The sequence below is a fragment of the Mchenga conophoros genome, linkage group LG10 (assembly GCF_057382185.1).
Source record: "Mchenga conophoros isolate Kocher_MC1m ecotype Shallow Benthic linkage group LG10, M_conophoros_male_GT1.1, whole genome shotgun sequence".
NCBI classification, from domain to species: domain Eukaryota; kingdom Metazoa; phylum Chordata; class Actinopteri; order Cichliformes; family Cichlidae; genus Mchenga; species Mchenga conophoros.
Window position 1 is genome coordinate 17,485,908 of NC_140535.1, and position 19,590 is coordinate 17,505,497.

Here is a 19,590-nt window from a genome sequence, read left to right on the forward strand (position 1 = left end):
TTTTTTAATTTGCAGTTTTATCAGCCTCAACAATACTTTGGGTTTAATTTAAACTACTAGGTCTCCAGGCTAAGGTGATGAATGTAGGCAGCATTGCAGATTACCATGTTATGTTAGCTTTGTCATTGTGAGCAGGTGAGCCTGCTGTCAGTAGCATTCAGCTATTCCTTTTTTCCCTCCTTTGTGTTGTCTCAGCTTCATTTCAGTCCTTTTTAATAAATGTGTAATTGATGAAATTAGGTAGATTATGTAATGTGAGACTATATATTGTATATTTTTTCTGCTTTTGAGCACCGCATCAAATCTGTGAAGGCTCTGGTTATGAGTGATTTTAGTATGAACTTAGTCTTTTTTACTCTTTTGATTCCTAGCAGACCTCCATTTCTGTTTATGAGGTTGCAGCTAAACTTGGTCCCATTATGTCTTCACTTTCTCTCCATCTACCTTCCGACCCCTCTAGTTGAGAGGATCTTTTCTGATGTGGATTTTTGCATTGCTGTGTTTTTACATTCAACAATACTGAATCTGCTTTTCAGCTTAAAAATTCAAAAACACAGTCTACATTAGCATATGTAATGCCCTTGCACATGTGGTTTATTGCAGTGGTTGTCATGTATGCCTGCAGATTGTATGTTGTGCCCGGTAAAGTGATCAAAATTCAGGGACCACAGAAAGTGACAACATATAGAAACAGCTACAACTTCAACGGGTGGAGCGTTCCTGGATTTAGATCCTACTTTTAGTATTGTACAAGGAAAACAGCTCAACAAAATTTTCTGCAGAGTAACAGCATCCATTACATGTGTCATCAAAATGACTTTAAAAGGTCACATTTTTGGCTTTATTTCTGGAAATTGTTGGAGTGTATCATGACATAGCCTCAATTATAGCATTTCCTGGCTTGGAATGAGAAAAGTCGATGTGGCAAATTTGTTAAGCTTATAAGGGAGGGTAAAGCAGGATCTTTCAAAATTGAAGATAGATCTTCTTCATTGTGAAAGACACTGAAAGAAACCAAAGAAAAACAGAAATGAGGGGTTGAATATCTCATAATGCAAGTCTTAATTAAGAAAACCTTCTCTTTGAGGCTGGTGGGGATTCACTGAGGAGTCGTTGGCATGCAAACACAGGAAGAATTCATTCCAACCCAAAACCCAGCAACAACTCACTGAGGCCACTTTTATATAGGCGCCTAGTAAACACAGTAAAAATAAAAGGAAAAAAAAAGCTTCATCTGGGCCAGACTGAGGTAGCAGCTTGTTTGAGTGATCCCACACAGCTGAGCAACCTTCTGTGGCTTCGTCCTGGGTGCTGTAGGGTGGAGGGCGGGTGCTGTCCTTGTAACTGCTGTAGGTCCCCAGGCAATATGAGTGCCTGAGTGACAACCCCCTGCTGCCTACCCCTCGCTTATATTTGCATTCATATACTATTAATAAACTTGAATTTCAGTGCAGCAGAATTTTCCCCTTTTTTTGCAAATGACCAGAACCTCCTTGAGCTTATACATCAAGAAAGATTTATAATTATTCATGAGTGTATTGATGGTTTATCCTCATAAATTTACATGAATGTGTACACTTTTGTGAATGTTATTTGAAGATACTCTGCTTAATATCACATGGGACAGACTTGAATGAAATAAATGTTATCGATTGGGTGTTTTTTTTCTCTTCTGTCTATCGAGTAATGAATTAATCATCTTACTGATGCCTATCTGTGAAGTAAAATCTGTCTTTGACTTAGCTGGTCTCCTATGTGCGTTCTCGCTCGTTTCACTGTGGAAAAACTAGTCTTCAAACTATGGGGCGCCGTTTGTAAACTGAAACATGCCGAAATTAACAGCAACATTTTTCCACATTTAGCTCTAAATCTTACAAAAACATGTTTTTTCGAGTCATTTTTTACAACATTTAGTATAATATTTGTAACTTTTCATATTTAAAACAGGATTTTAAATGTTAAATCTAAATGCTAAATGTTAAATGTAAATATTATATTTAAATGTAAATGTTAAATGTTAAATGTAAATATTATATTTAAATGTAAATGTTAAATGTTAAATGTAAATATTATATATAAATCTAAATGTTAAATGTTAAATCTAAATGTTATATATAAATCTAAATGTTAAATGTTAAATGTAAATATTATATTTAAATGTAAATGTTAAATGTAAATATTATATATAAATCTAAATGTTAAATGTTAAATCTAAATGTTATATATAAATCTAAATGTTAAATGTTAAATCTAAATATTATATATAAATCTAAATGTTAAATGTTAAATCTAAATGTTATATATAAATCTAAATGTTAAATGTTAAATCTAAATGTTATATATAAATCTAAATGTTAAATGTTAAATCTAAATGTTACGGGAAACTAAATATTTAGCTAATATGCAAATTTATTGTACGGGTCAACGGAAATACCAAAATAAAAGCTTCAAGAAAACCTCCCGCGCTAAAGTGTGCCGGTCGCGGTCAGGCTCTGTGTTTGCGCTCCTCTTACGGTCACTTTTGACTGCCATGAGCTGCTTCGACTATTCCCTACCAGCATGTCCAGCGATTTAGCTGAAAACATTGGAAGAGCCGTTTTGTCGGCCATCCAACGATTCAGCGGTAATGCACCCTCGACCTCACAAACGCCGCAGCACTTGGTAAGTTTATTGTATAGCATTTTGGACGGGTTGATAGCAGTGTTAGCAAAACTAGCAAAGCTAAATTACTTAGCTAGTCCTCAATTATTTCATTTGGTAGGCAGCAGACAGAGATCGAACATCATACAACTCTATTTATTTATTTGGTAGGTAGGTAACAGTCGTTCTTGATGTAAATGTTTCCTTAGGAATCCAGCAATGCACCTGGACCAAGTAGACCTGCCGTCTCCACTGGGATACCATACTGCTCGGTAGGCCTTCTTACACATATCATTTAGCTGACTAATTTCTGTTTTTTCTTTGGTGTAATATGTCACCTTAAATTAAATCCTGTCAAAGTAATGATTTTGATTCTACATACATTTCATCTTCTTGGGGGTCCATCACTAGCAGTGTCACATCACCACCAACAACATTCACAAGTTTTACGTCATATTTTATTACTGTTTTTGCTCTGAAGTGTCTTTTGATTGCTCACTTTCATATTTTAAAACTATTGATAAAATATTACTCTAGCTAATCTGTCACAGTACAATTGCCTCAAATTACCCATCTTTTGTTATAGAATTGTGCTCATTGAGATTTTCTGTGCCGTGTTCTAGGATGGTTACCAAGGAAGGCTTCAGATTTCCAAAGAGGAATTGGAAAATGTTCTTTCCCTGAAAACATCTTTTACTGAAGCTGCATCTATCCTTTCCATCTCCAGGCCCACTCTGTATAAGTTACTGCAAGACTATAATATCTCAGAGTCAAAATTCAATGTAATCAGTGACCATGAGTTAGATCAGATAGTGTCCCAGATAAAAACTGAACATCCAAATGTTGGAGAAGTGATGCTGATGGGTCATCTGGGTTCCAAAAACATAGTGGTTCAAAGATGGCGCGTAAGAAAGTCACTGCGGAGGGTGGACTCGGCTGGTGTTCTATCCAGGAGAAGAACTGCAGTTGCTCGGCGAGTATATTCTGTGCCTCATCCAAATTTCATATGGCACATAGATGGAAATCACAAACTGATTCGTTGGAAGTTTGTTGTTCATGGTGCAATAGATGGATACAGCAGGATGTTGATGTTTCTTCGGTGCTCCAGCAATAATCGAGCTGAGACTGTGAAAGCCCTCTTTACTGCAGCTGTTGGACAATTTGGCAGACCCCTGCATATCAGGACTGATCACGGAGGAGAGAATGCTCAGATTTGGGAGGACATGCGAGCAAGCAGGGGTGAAAGCTCTGTCTTAATGGGAAGTTCTGTGCACAACCAGAGGATTGAGCGTTTCAACCGAGACTTAAACAACAACTGTAGCCGCATTTATGCACCTATATTTTATGAATTGGAATCACTTGGTATCCTAGACTTAGAAAATGCAACAGACCTATTTTGCCTTCATTATGTGTTTCTACCACGAATCAACCGCACTTTGAAGGAATTCAAAGCTGGATATAACAATCACTCTGTTTCCACTGAAGGTAATAGAACTCCCATCCAGCTTTTTGCCTGCGGAACTCATGTGTCTCATCGTCACAACCCAGAACTTTCTACAGCAGAGGTCTCCATACCCTCCTTGTCAAACTCTGAAAGTAGGTTTGTCCCATTAAATGACAGCGATTTACAAGAGCTATATACAAGCATTCACCCTTTTGAAGAAGACAACAATAATGGTAAAACATTGTTTCAACGAACACAGCAGTATATTTTTAACAAACTTGTAAATGTGTGACCTCAACCACAGGATACCAGCGATGTTCTAAAGAGTGATGACACTTAATATTCTTAAATGCTGTACAGCAAATGCAGTTTTTGTACTACTGCAGAAGCCCCTCCCCTCTAGCAGTGATGCCTCCTGCCACATAAGGACTCAGAGTTAATGACTGACAGTGACTCATAGGCTATTCAGAAGGCTACAACCACTTTTAGTTTATGGGTAAAACCAGTTATTCAGATTGAAGTAAAGATCAAATTCACACTGTAATACAGTATAACAGTGAAAATTATCAACACTGAACAGTCAGTCTTTAAATCAATTCACAAGATTATCTACAGTATTGTTTTAATCATTGTAAAGTTGCAATAGTCTTAATAAATGTTGCTGTTAGATGTCTAAGTAATCCTGGCTTGTTCTACAAAGCATGTTTAGTATACTCTGTGCATAAACTGTTTTGAAGTGTCCTTGTTTAAAAAAGAAAAGCTTAATAAAATTATTGTATTACACCAGTGACTTCATTGATTTGTTGTTGAAAATACAGAGTTAGCATTTTTATAAATCTATTGAAGCTTTGAAAATTATTACATTTCAACATTAAATGCAGTCAGAATTTATTTCAACTATCTTGTATGAAGCAAAGTTACTTGAAACTACAATTAATGAACAGGATTAGAGTTAACAAACCCACCATTTTAATTTCACTTTTTTTGGAACATGTTTAGATGGTGCTGAATAAAGCTCCATTCATGAGTGCTACTAAGAAGCAGTAATGAAAAGCATCATCATCAGCCATTGTTGTTTCATTCACAAAAAGCTGAAGCTCATTTGCACATGTGTGTGCAATCGGGAGATGTTTGCTTTCATCGTGAATGAATGTTATTTTAGGAGCTGGTTGAAAACCTATGGCTGGAACCTTGCTGCTCCCGGTGGCAAAAGCCAAGATGTGACCAGGCCTCAAAGCCTTCACAAATGCCTCTTCATCCTTGGTAAGAGTCCTTTCTCCAAGTGAGTCTCTCAGCTCTTCATCTAAAAACAAAGAAAAACCACCGTTAACCTGGGGACACTAAAATAGTTTAAGCTTGAGCTAACAACTAAATGATGGCTAATGTTTTTATAAAAAATACAGAGGTTCTGTCTTTGCCTTGCTTGTCAGTTGTAAGCTATCATACATCTTTATTCCTGTTTTGTGTGCGCGCATGTGACATAAAAAGACAAAGTTTTACTTTAGTGTCCCGAATTGTTTCATGGCCAGACTACATTATGTGAATTTCTGCTTACTTTCGACACACTGGAGAAATTCCCGAAATTTGACCACCATCAGCTCCTCTCTAACTCTTCTGTTGCTCCCAAGGACAGAATAGCTTGGCCTGAGAACCCCAGCAATTAAACTGGCTGTCAGATCTTTGTCCTCCCCCGATAGGTCAAGCAGAACACGCAAACTGGGGTTCTCTCTCAGGAGTGATAAAATCTAGACAGAAAAGTTTAAATAATGGTTAAATTCCAGTTTTAAATAGAAAAAGTAGCTCACTCTAAATGATTATAAAATAATGACCAATTGATACAGAAAAAAATATAACTCTCACTCCATAGTAGGACAAGCCATCAGTTAGTTGATCAAAACAGCTTTGCCGTTGCAGAACTGCAAGGTATAGAGCTGCATTTTTCACAAACAGATCTTTATTGGCCATGGTGACTGTGAGTGGAAGACCTTCAACTTGATATTGCCATGAGTCGCAGCAGCTGACTGCTTCCTCCAAATCATGTTGAGTTGTTGCATTTACAACCTAAATATTTAAGAAAAACACTTTAAATGTTTGTTTTTTACCAGTGTACACAAATACTGCAGATGGTTCATTTTAATTGGACTCGAAACGTTTTTGTTTTGGTTTATTTGGCTGTATTTCACCAATATTTGTTTTTTTTTAACAAAAAGGAAACAAATTGAAAAAATAATACATGGAATTGCCTCTAATAACCAAAAGTGTATTTATTATATATTATAAAAGAAGACCAGAAGACTTGTGAATATAGGAAATATTACAATATTCTTGTTATAATATTGCAATTCACCTTTTTCAGATTCTCTCTTAACTCAGGGTCACCTATATCATCCGGTGTTAGGTGTACTTGAAGAATGTCTCCTGACACAATGTAGTCTACTACATGTGGAGAGAGAAAGGCAGGTGCTTCTCCACCTTGCACTATTATCGTGGACAACATCCTGCCAATGGTTCGATATACTCCATTTTGCAAGTGTAGGATGTTAAATTTCAGTGTGCATCCATTTGGTGTAGCTGAAAAATAACACACAAAAAAGTATATTCTGTACAGACCCCAAACTGATATCTTGAGATTGACAGACAAAAATGTATTACTTTTTTTTTTTTACTGTTTCAGACACACAGAACATAACAGATTTATTATCTGTAGTCATTTATTAACTTGTTAATGTTCTGTCAAACAATGTTCAGATCAGGTGGTTGTTGCGTTTGTAACATTATAAAAACGAGTGTCGTCAACAAGCCTTTAGGCCTTGAGTAAGTAAGTAAGTTAGTTAGTTAGACTGCGAAATCCTATTACCTTCAAAAGCACCACTGTCCTGAAAGATGGCCTTCACCAGTAAACGGAAAAACTCCCGCCTTGGCCCCCCAAGGTCAGCAGCATCTTCCTCTGTATCATGTTCATCGCTTGCAAATGTGACATAAAGCATCTCACAGCTTTCTGCAAACTTGGGTCTCTTGAACTGACGCAAAGCAGTCGACCACACATTGGCTCGACTGATATGGAGTTGTCTTGTTCCTGGTGTAATGACTTTCTCACTATGAGCTCTAAGAAGACCTTCAATTTCTTCTTTGCTGAGCTTCTTAAAAGACCTATATAAAAAAGGGACAATGACAAACAGATCTTGGGGAAAAATGGAAATTTGCTGTACATTTGACTCAAGTGCACAGAGTTACAACATATAATTATGTTGTGATAGTCCATATTAAATTAGTCAGAAATGAGCAATTACCTTTGTAATTGTGTAACTGCAAAAAAATGATGCAAGTAAAGATGCAAATAAAATATTCAATTATCAAAGGTTACTTTCAAATCTTACCTTGAAATATGAACTTCACTCTGTCTATCAGACTCTTCTAGGAGGCTACGCTGAATTGCCTCTTCAAGAGCTTCATCTTCCTCCAGAAAAATAGAGCTAAGTAGATAAGAGATATTAGAAATCATAAAACATGTCAGCCTTGAAGAATTTCTCACACTACATCATTAAAAAAAAAAAAAAAAATTAAATGTAAATCCTAAAGTTGCAGTCTTTCAGCAAAAAAAACCCCAAACATGCAAATTGGAAACTTGCATCAAAACAATATCCTAAACAACATCTAAAATGAAGGATTTCTTTAACCCCTAGACAACAGCTTACACAAATTCTGCCACATTATATGGAAACATCTGCTGTCCCTCTGCCTGTCCCTCATTTTCACTCTCTTGAATGCAGCTCTCTGTTTCCTGATGCTTGGCCTCACTTTCACCATGTGTTGTAGACAACGCATGATGCACTGAACAAAGGAAAGAAGGTCAGCATGACTTGCTTCATAATGTTAACAGCCTTTATATATCCTTATATTAGTTTAAGTGAAAGTTGGGCACATATTCCTCCTTGGCTGTAATCACCTGTGATAATTCGTAAACATTAAAATGGTAAATGGCCTGTATTTATATAGCACTTTTACTAGTCCCCCCTAAGGACCCCAAAGCGCTTTACACACCCAGTCATCCACCCATTCACACACTGGTGAAGGCAAGCTACAGTTGTAGCCACAGCTGCCCTGGGGCAGACTGACAGAGGCGAGGCTGCCATATCGCGCCATCGGCCCTTCTGGCCAACACCAGTAGGCGGTAGGTGAAGTGTCTTGCCCAAGGACACAACGACCGAGACTGTCCGAGCCGGGGCTCGAACCGGCAACCTTCCGATTACAAGGCAAACTCCCAACTCTTGAGCCACGATCGCCCCAATCGGACAAATTAACGATGCTCTCATCAAACAAACCCCCCAGGAATTATTACGCACTGCAGTAGAGATGGCACGATACCACTTTTTTATGTCCGATACCGATACCGATATCATAAATTTGGATATCTGCCGATACCGATATGAATCCGATATAGTGTTTTTTTAATCAACAAAACTGTTTTTTAAAATATCTTGCTGCATTTTGCAAGTCTGCAAGTTCATACTCAAGTTTAAAACAACAACTACACTAAAGCTATTCTGTTATACCTGTATACAAAAAAAATATTTCATAGTTCAGCAATACTGATCAATCTAATAAACTTAAACCTACACCATCCTCCCTATTCTGGTATTTTAAAGAGTACTTAGCGTAAATATTAAGCAACCTAACTAATAGGGTTCCGACTCCCAGCAACAACAAACATAAATAAATAAAAAATAAGGAACCACCCCTCACGCTCCACCTCATGATGTTTAATCGACGTAATCAACCTTAATTTGATGCAGTGTGAAAAAAAATGCACAGAAATCAATTATTTTTCAAGAAATATTAAATAGATTCAACATCTTTCTTCAACAAAATTGCAGACTGCACAGATGGTACCTTCCCAAAGGAAAAAGTACTATAGCTTACTAGGGTATATATATTAGACTTAATAGTCACTATATACAGTAATTGACTTCTATTCATTTTACATCAAATTAAAACTTTGTGTGTCAGATAATTATTTATTAAAAGCTAGACATTTTAAATGAGAATAAGAAAGAAAAGTATGTCTTTGTGCCCCCTTTTCCCTGTTCATGCCCTATCGGCCCCCCTGGCTAAACTTTGCTAGATCTGCCCCTGCACAGTTACCAGCGTCAGCTGCGTAGAAAAAGATCCTGGTGTAGAAAGTAATATTAAATAAATTCTAACAACAGCTTATCAAGCTTAAACGTGCTGCTGTTGTTCAGCCGCTGGTTTCCTCTTTCTGGTGCAAAGTGGGCCAAAAACAAACAAGAGAGACGGACTCGCGACAGAAAAGCCGATCAGCTGATCATTTAAGCAGTTTCACGATTGAAGTAGCAGCCGGAGAGCGAGAGGCAGTCGCTTGTTAAGCTTAACGTGGGAATGCTTTACAAACATTCAGAGATGGACTTACACACTTGCTTTACTTCTCTCGGGGATAACTTTGTCGGAGATGAAATGCCAGGTTGCTAGCGAAGCTCCAAATGCTATCCAGACCACCGACAGGTCCCGCATGCCACAGCTGCTCTATCACGTGATGCATACTGCTCCGACATGCTAACGTTCTGAGGTGAGTTACGGCGTGTTGCAAGTTTTGTGAGGTGCTTTCGTGATATTTAATGGATCGGATTACATTTTTTATTTTTCTCCGATATCCGATCCAGTAATTTAGGTCAGTATCGGACCGATACCGATACGTAATATCGGATCGGTCCATCTCTACACTGCAGTAACAAAATCTAACTGGTCATCGAGCTTAGAACCTCACTAGGTTTTCATTCACATCACATACCTCGTCTTCTCCGGCAGACTGGACTTTCAAAGTCACTATCAGACAGCTCTTCTGGTTCCTCCTGAGGGAAAAGAAAGCATGTTCTACATAAAATCAAATACAGTTGCACCAAATCACTGGTAACACAGAGGCACATGGCTGCACTAAAAACTGTTTACACCTGCTGAAATTGCAATATTAATTAATACAATTAATAAAATTATGTTAAGGGAACAGACTCACTTTTTAGACAATAAATATTTCTGCACTGCAATATAAAATGTTTACCTGTGCAGGTTTTTGTATCCCTGCCATTATATAGAGGCAGGTGGTGGAACAAATCGAGCCAACTTCTTGGCCACCCCAAAGAAAACTGCTAGAAACATTTGGTTTCATTAGTCGTTTACATCCTCTAATTGTACTCAAATACTCAAAAGGGAATGTCTGGCCAGTTGACAGTGCAAATGTTCTTCTGAAGATTGCTGCTATTTCTTCTCTAAGTTGTGCTTCAGACCAGTCAGATGTAAAGGAGATCTTACCAATAAGGCCATCTTGTGCTAGTTTTGCTCGTGAATCTCCTCTCGGTATGAGAAACGTTGATGTTGAAGACAAGGGCAAGCACACAACATCTTTTGTATAGTGTTTGCAGGTCTTGTTTTTTCTCACAAAATGTGAGCGCGTAGCATGAGCTTGAGGAACTGATGGAAGAGGAACCTGAAATGAATTCAAACACAGATACAGATAGACACCTATGCATTACAATACATCCGTAAGGTTTCTGTTATCTGTTCATTAAAAACAAACAAACAAACTGTAGACTCAGACCATCTTACTATTGTCTACCCATTACACAGAAAACTGAACCTTTTGTATCTTGTAGATTAGCATTTGGTGATTGTTGGTCACGTTGGTGATTCAGTTCCCAGGTGCTCTAATCTAGAGCTCCCAATGAGTTTATCCGACTATGACTGTGTGCGAATGTTGGACAGAAAAAGTGCTTGTATTAATCTGTGCATGTGAATGGGTAAATGAGATCTGTTGTATAAAGTGCTTTGAGCACTCAATTAGAGTAGCAAAGGCCTGCAATTAGGTCAGTGTGTATTTGGACCCTAACAAGTTTTATTTTGTTGCCCGTTTACTGAAACATATTCCAATCAAAATTATATCATGGACATGATGTGCAGACTAAGCTTTAATTTAGGGTATCCATATTAAAATGATGATGTCATTACCAATTAAGCAGATAAAAGGCCTGGAATTGATTTGAGACGTAGTGTTTGCATTTTGAAAATTTTACTGTGAACAGACAACATGCGGTCAAAGAGAACATAACAGAAAAAAGAAAATTAAGAAATTAATACAGCCACTACAGTGACCATCAAAACGATGAAAAATATTGACGTAAAATTTATTTTGCGACACCACAGAACAAATGATAGCGTATAATATGAAATGATAGATGTTTTCATATCGTTATATCGAACAGCCCTAATACAGAGGGTTCACTGCAAGGTGCAAGCCACTCATAAGCCTCAAGAATAGAAAGGCTAGAATGGACTTAACAAAAAAAAAAAAAAAAAAAAAACATCTAGTAAAAGCCAGCTAAATTTTGGAAAAACATTCTTTGGACAGATAAAACCAAGATCAACCTCTACCAGAATGATGGCAAGAAAAAAGTATGGAGAAGGGTGGAACGACTCATGATCCAAAGCATACCACATCATCTGTAAAACATGGCAGAGGCAGTGTGATGGTTTGGGCGTGCATGGCTGCCAGTGGCACTGGTAGTGTTTACTGAATATGTGACACGGGACTGAAGCAGCTGAATGTGTTCAGATACATACTTGTCTGCTTAAGTCCAGCTAAAAGTAGTCACATTGATTGGGCAGCATTTAATAATAAAGATGGAAGATGACCCAAAACATACAGTCCAAGCACCCCATGACTTTAATAAAGTAAAGAAATAGAATATTCTTGAATGGCCAAGTCAGTCACTGGATTTTAACCCAATTGAGCATACATTTCAGTTGTTGAAGACTAAATTTAGGACAGAAAGGCCCACAAACAAACAGCAACTGAAAGCCAATGCAGTAAAGGCCTGGCAGAGCCTTAGTAAGGAGGAATGCCAGCATCTGGTGGTGTCCATGACTTCAAGACTTCAGGCTGTCATTGCCAACAAAGGGTTTTGAATAAAGTAATAGAAATTATCATTTTATTTTCAGTTATTTAATTTGTCTAATTACTTTAGAGCCTCTGAAATGATAGGATTGTGTTTACAAATTAATTTTTCCCTCTCACATTTTTATGCATTCATTTAGTCCAACCCACTGAATTAAAACTTAAAGTCTGCACTTCAACTGCATTGGAGTAGTTTCATTTTTAATTCATTCTGGTAATGTACAGAAGCAACATTAGAAAATGTGTCTGTATCCAACTACTTATGAACCTGACTGTATATCAAAACCAGTCAGCTAAGATAAGATAACATACCTTTATTAGTCCCACAAGGGGAAATTTCATGATAAATGAATTAAATGATATGTGTAAGAAGGCCTACCGAGCAGTATGGTATCCCAGTGGAGACGGCAGGTCTACTTGGTCCAGGTGCATTGCTGGATTCCTAAGGAAACATTTACATCAAGAACGACTGTTACCTACCTACCAAATAAATAAATAAATAGAGTTGTATGATGTTCGATCTCTGTCTGCTGCCTACCAAATGAAATAATTGAGGACTAGCTAAGTAATTTAGCTTTGCTAGTTTTGCTAACACTGCTATCAACCCGTCCAAAATGCTATACAATAAACTTACCAAGTGCTGCGGCGTTTGTGAGGTCGAGGGTGCATTACCGCTGAATCGTTGGATGGCCGACAAAACGGCTCTTCCAATGTTTTCAGCTAAATCGCTGGACATGCTGGTAGGGAATAGTCGAAGCAGCTCATGGCAGTCAAAAGTGACCGTAAGAGGAGCGCAAACACAGAGCCTGACCGCGACCGGCACACTTTAGCGCGGGAGGTTTTCTTGAAGCTTTTATTTTGGTATTTCCGTTGACCCGTACAATAAATTTGCATATTAGCTAAATATTTAGTTTCCCGTAACATTTAGATTTAACATTTAACATTTAGATTTATATATAACATTTAGATTTAACATTTAACATTTAGATTTATATATAACATTTAGATTTAACATTTAACATTTAGATTTATATATAATATTTAGATTTAACATTTAACATTTAGATTTATATATAACATTTAGATTTAACATTTAACATTTAAATTTATATATAACATTTAGATTTAACATTTAACATTTAGATTTATATATAATATTTACATTTAACATTTAACATTTACATTTAAATATAATATTTACATTTAACATTTAACATTTACATTTAAATATAATATTTACATTTAACATTTAGCATTTAGATTTAACATTTAACATTTAGATTTAACATTTAGCATTTAGATTTAACATTTAACATTTAGATTTAACATTTAGCATTTAGATTTAACATTTAAAATCCTGTTTTAAATATGAAAAGTTACAAATATTTTACTAAATGTTGTAAAAAATGACTCGAAAAAACATGTTTTTGTAAGATTTAGAGCTAAATGTGGAAAAATGTTGCTGTTAATTTCGGCATGTTTCAGTTTACAAACGGCGCCCCATATCAAACTACTGTTAGTCATGTGACTTGATATAAGGGCTGCATATGGTGGTGTAGGAGAAGCAAGAAGGTGAAGAAGAGTGCAGTATGAAGGGAAGTCATGTTGAGCACATCCTTTGAGGCACACAAAGTGTGACCTGCTAATGAGATAGTTGATGATTCAGATCACATTTATGGCATCAAACAGCCTCACCCTGATGTTATCTTTGTGCTTGTGCTTTTAAAAGCAGTCGTGTCTGTTTATTTGCGTGTCTACCGTCTGTCTCTGTGCTGAATTTTATCTACTGCGAGAGAACCACTGGCTTAGGAGAGATTTGACTGTGTAGTAGTATCTTTTTTTATTCCTTAAAATGTATATTCATAAGATAAAGATCATATTTTTGCCTTGAAAGATGGATGGAAATAGTTTTTTTTTAGATATATTTAAAAACCCCGCAAGCTCAGATTTTTTTCAAGTCTGTTAGAAAATTGTCCATTTTTATTTTGGAAGCAAAAGTGCTGACACGCTGTGGACTTTTTGTTGAGCTTTAAAAAAACATGGCTGCTCACTCTCTTTGTCTGCTGCTGTATGCAGCAGTACTATCTCAGTGTGCGGAACAAGACGGTCCCTTGATGTCTGAGTTACTCAACTACAGACTATTCCTGATAAATACCAGCACTCCTTTTTTTTTTGTCTCCCCATAGAGGAACAAACGTCTGAAAAGAGGCATCCATCTGTGTCTCACGGTTATTTGAAGGAATCAATTCGCTGTTACACTCTGTAATTACTAAAACATGCAACTAGACAGATACATTAATGATTCATTATGAGACAACAAACAAAGCAAAACAATTTTTTTTGTCTACAGCTCTTCCATTTATGAAAACCTATGCTAAAATGGCAACAAGCAAAAAAAGGAAAAAAAACCAAAACGCAATTAATGACAATGTATTTTAAAAGGAGAGCTTCAATCTTCAATCCAAACTAGATCAAAGAAAAATTCCTAGTGTATGTAGGTCAAACTCGTCTTTGTTTCACACCAGGCCAGATTAGATTTTACTTCAAAATTGGTTAATTAAAAGTGTGTATCATTACTGGTGTCATTGTTTCCGTCTGTAATTTAGAGTAATTCTGCGCTCACTGCTCAGGTTTTCGTGTAGTTTCTTCACTCAGAAGAAATGCTGCTGTGCATGACAGCCAAACTTAAGACCATGAACTTAATAGGCACAGAACAGACAGAATTATGTGGAAGGGTTTTTAGCAGCATTAAATAATCTTATATCGTTTAGCATTTGCCTCCACAGTCTGGTGCATGCCACAAATTTCAATATGCTTTCTTAGATTAGAGCATTCTTTGAAAAAGCTGGGATAAATCTTCCTTTGCACTTACTGTAAATATCAGCAGGTTTGACTGTGCTGTAACAAAGAAGGTACAGCACTGTGCAAAAGTCTTGTTTCATTACTCATTTATTCATAATTTAATAGCAATGAGAAATACTTTTTTTTTTTGCAATGTTTTAAAGTGGTCTTGAGCAGTAGTTCTAAATATCAGTGCTTTTCTTTGGGTGTTTGCTGCTTTTTTAACTTTATTCATTTTCATCCCAGTTCTTGTACCTGACCACTTTTATTTTCACAATTTTTTATCATTCAAGCAAAAAACAGACAGCTTACTCAATGTGATGAATCAGTGTTGTGTCCACACATAACAGACACCCGAAGAACCAACTTTAAATTGTATCTTTACAATTTGTTTCTAGCAGCCTGTCACAAACACACATCATTTGTTCCTTTTTCTTTAGTTGTATAGAAACGTAGTTGTATGGAACGATAACACAGTTTGACAAGCATGAAACAGTATTTTTGCACCAACAAGGTGATTCCCAAAGAGCTGTTAGCCAAAACCTGGCATATCTCATCATTGAGTGCAGTGTGTTTTTAACAAATGCAAGAAAAATGGAAAAATGGACAGTTGGAGGATAAAAGATGAAGTGAAAGGCCTCAAAAACCGTCTGCAATGGTGCAATATCTAAAAGTCATGTCCTTAAGAAATAGGGAAAATATCCAGCAAAGACCTTAAAGATGCATCTGGCCCTTCAGTTGATCCATCTGCTGTTCCCTAAAGCCTCATCAGAAATGGTCTCAGTGGAAGGGTGGCTGTCAAGAAGCCATTCTTAAGGAAGGGAAACAGGGAGAAAAGACTGGAGTATGCCAAACCTGAACAGGTTTTATTTGGTGATGAATCCAAATTTGAATGTTTTAGTTCAAATTGTCATCAGGAGAGAATGTTCAACAATGTGTATTTATAGCCTGTAACAGTGCGGGGGCTCTGTCATAGATGATGGCTACATTTTCAGCCACTGGTGCTGGAATTTTTGTCAAAATTGATGGAATTATGAGCATATAAAAGTATTATCAGATTATGATCCATAATGCATTACCATCTGGAAAGCTGACTGGCAACAGCTTTATTTTTTAGCATAACATTGGCAGTGTGCAGTGAAATCATACCTGGGTATAAAAAAACAACCCATAGTGGAACACTATCAGGCATGGCATGGCCTCGCCAGAGCCCAGAACTCAGCGTTATTGAAGCAGATCATCTCGACAGAGAACAGAACAAAAAGGCAGGCTACATCCAAACAAGAGCTTTGAATATCTTTCAAGAAGCCCGGAGAATTATTCCTGAAGACTAATAAATGAGGGAACTTGCCTTATAAAGGCGGTCAACCTTACTAGCATTGTAGAAACTTTGTTTTTGCCTTTTCTGTTATATTTCTATTTATTTCGTTTAAAGAGATAGCTGTCCTTTTCCAGGCACAATATAAAGAAATGAGGGGTGGCTCAAGACTTTTGCACAGTACTTCAGAGTAACTCCAAATAACCCCCATCACCCTAATAGAGACTATTTCTAGAATGGAATCTTACATCAACATAAATACTTAATGAGATATTTGCAATTCACTTTGGTAATTAATATCCGAATTTATGCCTAATTTTGCTTCCAGCATCACTCAGAGGATTACAGAGGTGTAGTAGGAAGTCAATATTTGCCAGAGTGCTTTCACTAGGTGCACAGACCCATGCCACAAGTAGATTGGGCATGCATATTGAGTGCAGTTTTCCTTACATTTGCTTCTATAGGCCTATTGGAATTGTTTTCATAGTCTAGCAGGCTCCATTTGGAGAATGGCTGAATATTCAACCTCCACTGGTCGTCTAATAGAAAAAAATGATGGATGAAAAGAGAGAGCTAAACAGCTGGAGAAAAATAACCATGTGGTACATTAGGTGCAAATGCAGGACTCATTGTCATTGTAACCCAAGAACCTGCTCGGATAAATTCTAGATAAGAGGAATAATTTCAGAAACATTTGCAGTTCACTGAAGCGTGAAAAAGAAACCAATCACTGCAACAGAGGCATACTTGAAGACAAGAAGACCTTGAGCTCCGTCTAAATGCCTCAGTGACAAGCAAACACAGACTCCATGTATGATTAAATGAAACATACCATGCAACAGAATATCAGGCTCACTTTTTTGCAATCTCTTGCAGGTTATTCTTAAGCATTTTCCTTTTGGTAACTTCGCAGTCGAACTCCTGTTTTGCTCTTTCACCTGCTTATTCGGTTTATCCAGATTCAAAAAAATTGCTTTAAGCTCACCGCTGTGTTCGCTGCCATAATACTGAGTATCACTATGATCCCTCCTGTTTGGTGTCAGCTGTGGAGTCAAGAAAAACAGTTCAGTCCTATCCCTAGCAAGCCTGTGTGTGTGTGTGTGTGTGTGTGTGTGTGTGTGTGTGTGTGTGTGTGTGTGTGAAATCTGTTCACGTTCAGGCAGTAATTGCTGAACCTGTAGCCTCTCTGACCACTTCTCTGTCCTTCCCCAGGGTATCAGGTTGACTTTTACTACCAGCAAGTCATTCATGCTGAATTTCTTTAGCAGTGCAGTGCTGGTTGTGACCCTGATGTGATCCCAAATGTTCCATTTAAGAGAATACAGTATCTAATCTGTTAGGAAGAGGAAGTTGGATTGGAGGTTTTATGTGGCAACCCCATTACTCTCATTTTTTAATGATCAGTGCCAGTGGCTTGTGATTATAGACTAGGATACCAGCAGCAGTGACATTCCACATAAGTCATTTGGTAACTCATCTTTATTCTCACCATAGGGATCATAAGGCTAGACCACAAAACAAAAGTGTTGAATATCATCCTTATAATGTATACAAATGTCTATTGTAACAATTACTGAGCCAATTACATGAGATTGATACTGGATCCCTCCTTTCTTTCCATTTTTTTTTCTTTGCTTCTTTTTTCTTCTTTCTCCCAACTAAACAAATTTTCTGTCTGCTGAATGGAAATGTAATACTCTTATTTTCACAGGCCACTTTGGTATTATTTTTTCTGTACTCTGCATCAACTCTTGAGTCATCGCCACATCTCTCACATTTCTACCTGTTACCTGTTATGTTTATATTTATTCGGATGCTTCGTGGTCGCCTCGCTTCCTCCTTTTTCTGCTTTAGCAGCTCTGTGGGCCAACATTGCGTTTTCAGTGTGCAACACGTCCCTGCACTGTCTTTTCTCCTTTATTTATTTTCTTTTATTCGGCAGCACTCAGGCTATTTTATTATTTATTATCATTTTATTTCTCACGACTTAAAAAAAAACCTTCACTCAGCACGATGGAATATAACATTTATTAATATTATTATCGGCTATAGATAATAGTGTTGTTTTTCCTTGTTGCCGCAATTGAATTGTCAAACGCCACGCCACATTTATACCCACACCTACTGTCTCTTCCTGTCATGCCTTTTTTATATTTTGAATTGGTGCTTTTTTTAAATTTTATTGCCACTCACCCACTCACAATTTGTCTGTCCTAAGCACGCACGCACACACATTCTTTTCATATCTTAGTGAAGACATCTAATTGACATCATGCTTACCCTAATCCTAACCGTCAAGAATGAATGCCTAACCCTAACCCTCAGCCTAAATCTAACCATAACCTAATTGTAACCCTGACGCTAAAACCACATTTTGAGCCTCAAAAATGCCTTCAAACTCGAGGGGATGGGCATTTTGTCCCCATAAGTCACTGGTGGTCCCTACAAGTATAGTGGCATGCCAATTTTCTGTCCTCACAAAGATGTCTACGTACACACACGCACACATACATGCATTCAAACCTCCTGACATAAGCTGGTGTGCTGTATTTGTCATGTTTGTTGCATATTTGTGTCCTTGATGCATTTCTGCAGTGTATGTCTGAACTATGTGTTGCAAGAAAAGAAGAAAAACCAGCAGATGTTAAAAAATAACTATTAATTTGTGGGCTGTGTTGTAATAATTTACATTTTATCCATAAGATTTTTGAACAATGTTTACTTTTAAGTACGTTCATTAGCACCAGCTGTGTAGGCTGGAGTAAAACATGGTGCATTTGTAATGTGTCTCGTCCACCCACTTCCCACAATGATTGACCAGCTGTGCGCCTCTTACTGGAGAAAGAGGTCGGGGTATGAACTTCTATCTCAAGCTGTGTTTTACTCGGGAGAGATTGTCTGAAAATGAGCAGCTTTATTCCCCATCTCCACTGTCTACAGCAGTTGGCTTTTCTCCCCAAATTTGTGTGTGGTGATTTGGAAAAGCTATCAACACACTGAATATTCATTAAGGTTGAACTTTAGTTCATTTTTTTATTTAATTCACAAACAAAAACTTTATGACCAAGGCTTTAGTCATAGAGATTGTCATATAACCTTCAGTCTACCTGGAATGTCTGATGCAAAGTAAATAGTTCTGTGATTGTATATCTGTGGTAGTTTATAAAGTGAGTATTATTTTAGGTCACTTTTACACCTATTGTTGGTTTTCTCTGGTCGGAATTAGTTGACGAGTTTGTAAATTTGTAGCTTTTTCCTGTGGTTTGGTTTGTGAACTCCAAAGGGCGGGAGCAACAAAAGTAAATAGATGAAGAAGGTGCTGCATTCTGGATTATTGGAAAACAGAATTTACGTTAATTTCACGGCTAGTTGCTGGGCCTTTCC

The 19,590-nt window shown here is 37.2% G+C and overlaps 3 protein-coding genes across 8 annotated transcripts in view; 2 read left to right on the plus strand and 1 right to left on the minus strand.

Annotated features, from left to right (window-relative positions):
* LOC146565662 (neurexin-2-like) overlaps nucleotides 1-19,590 on the plus strand; it is a 143,866-nt gene that overhangs the window by 12,543 nt on the left and 111,733 nt on the right. The window lies entirely within an intron of this gene.
* On the plus strand, nucleotides 2,307-4,441 carry LOC146565663 (uncharacterized). The gene is made up of 3 exons (XM_085288973.1): nucleotides 2,307-2,661; nucleotides 2,850-2,912; nucleotides 3,264-4,441. Exons 1-3 carry the CDS (start codon nucleotides 2,560-2,562, stop codon nucleotides 4,374-4,376), a joined length of 1,278 nt encoding a protein of 425 aa, XP_085145099.1. The 5' UTR covers nucleotides 2,307-2,559; the 3' UTR covers nucleotides 4,377-4,441.
* LOC146565664 (uncharacterized) lies at nucleotides 5,051-13,036 on the minus strand. Its single transcript, XM_085288972.1, has 11 exons — nucleotides 12,682-13,036; nucleotides 12,427-12,489; nucleotides 10,158-10,583; nucleotides 9,891-9,951; nucleotides 7,780-7,915; nucleotides 7,462-7,557; nucleotides 6,942-7,234; nucleotides 6,432-6,655; nucleotides 5,945-6,145; nucleotides 5,640-5,829; nucleotides 5,051-5,387 (listed from the first exon to the last, which is right to left on the minus strand). Exons 1-11 carry the CDS (start codon nucleotides 12,781-12,783, stop codon nucleotides 5,080-5,082), a joined length of 2,100 nt encoding a protein of 699 aa, XP_085145098.1. The 5' UTR covers nucleotides 12,784-13,036; the 3' UTR covers nucleotides 5,051-5,079.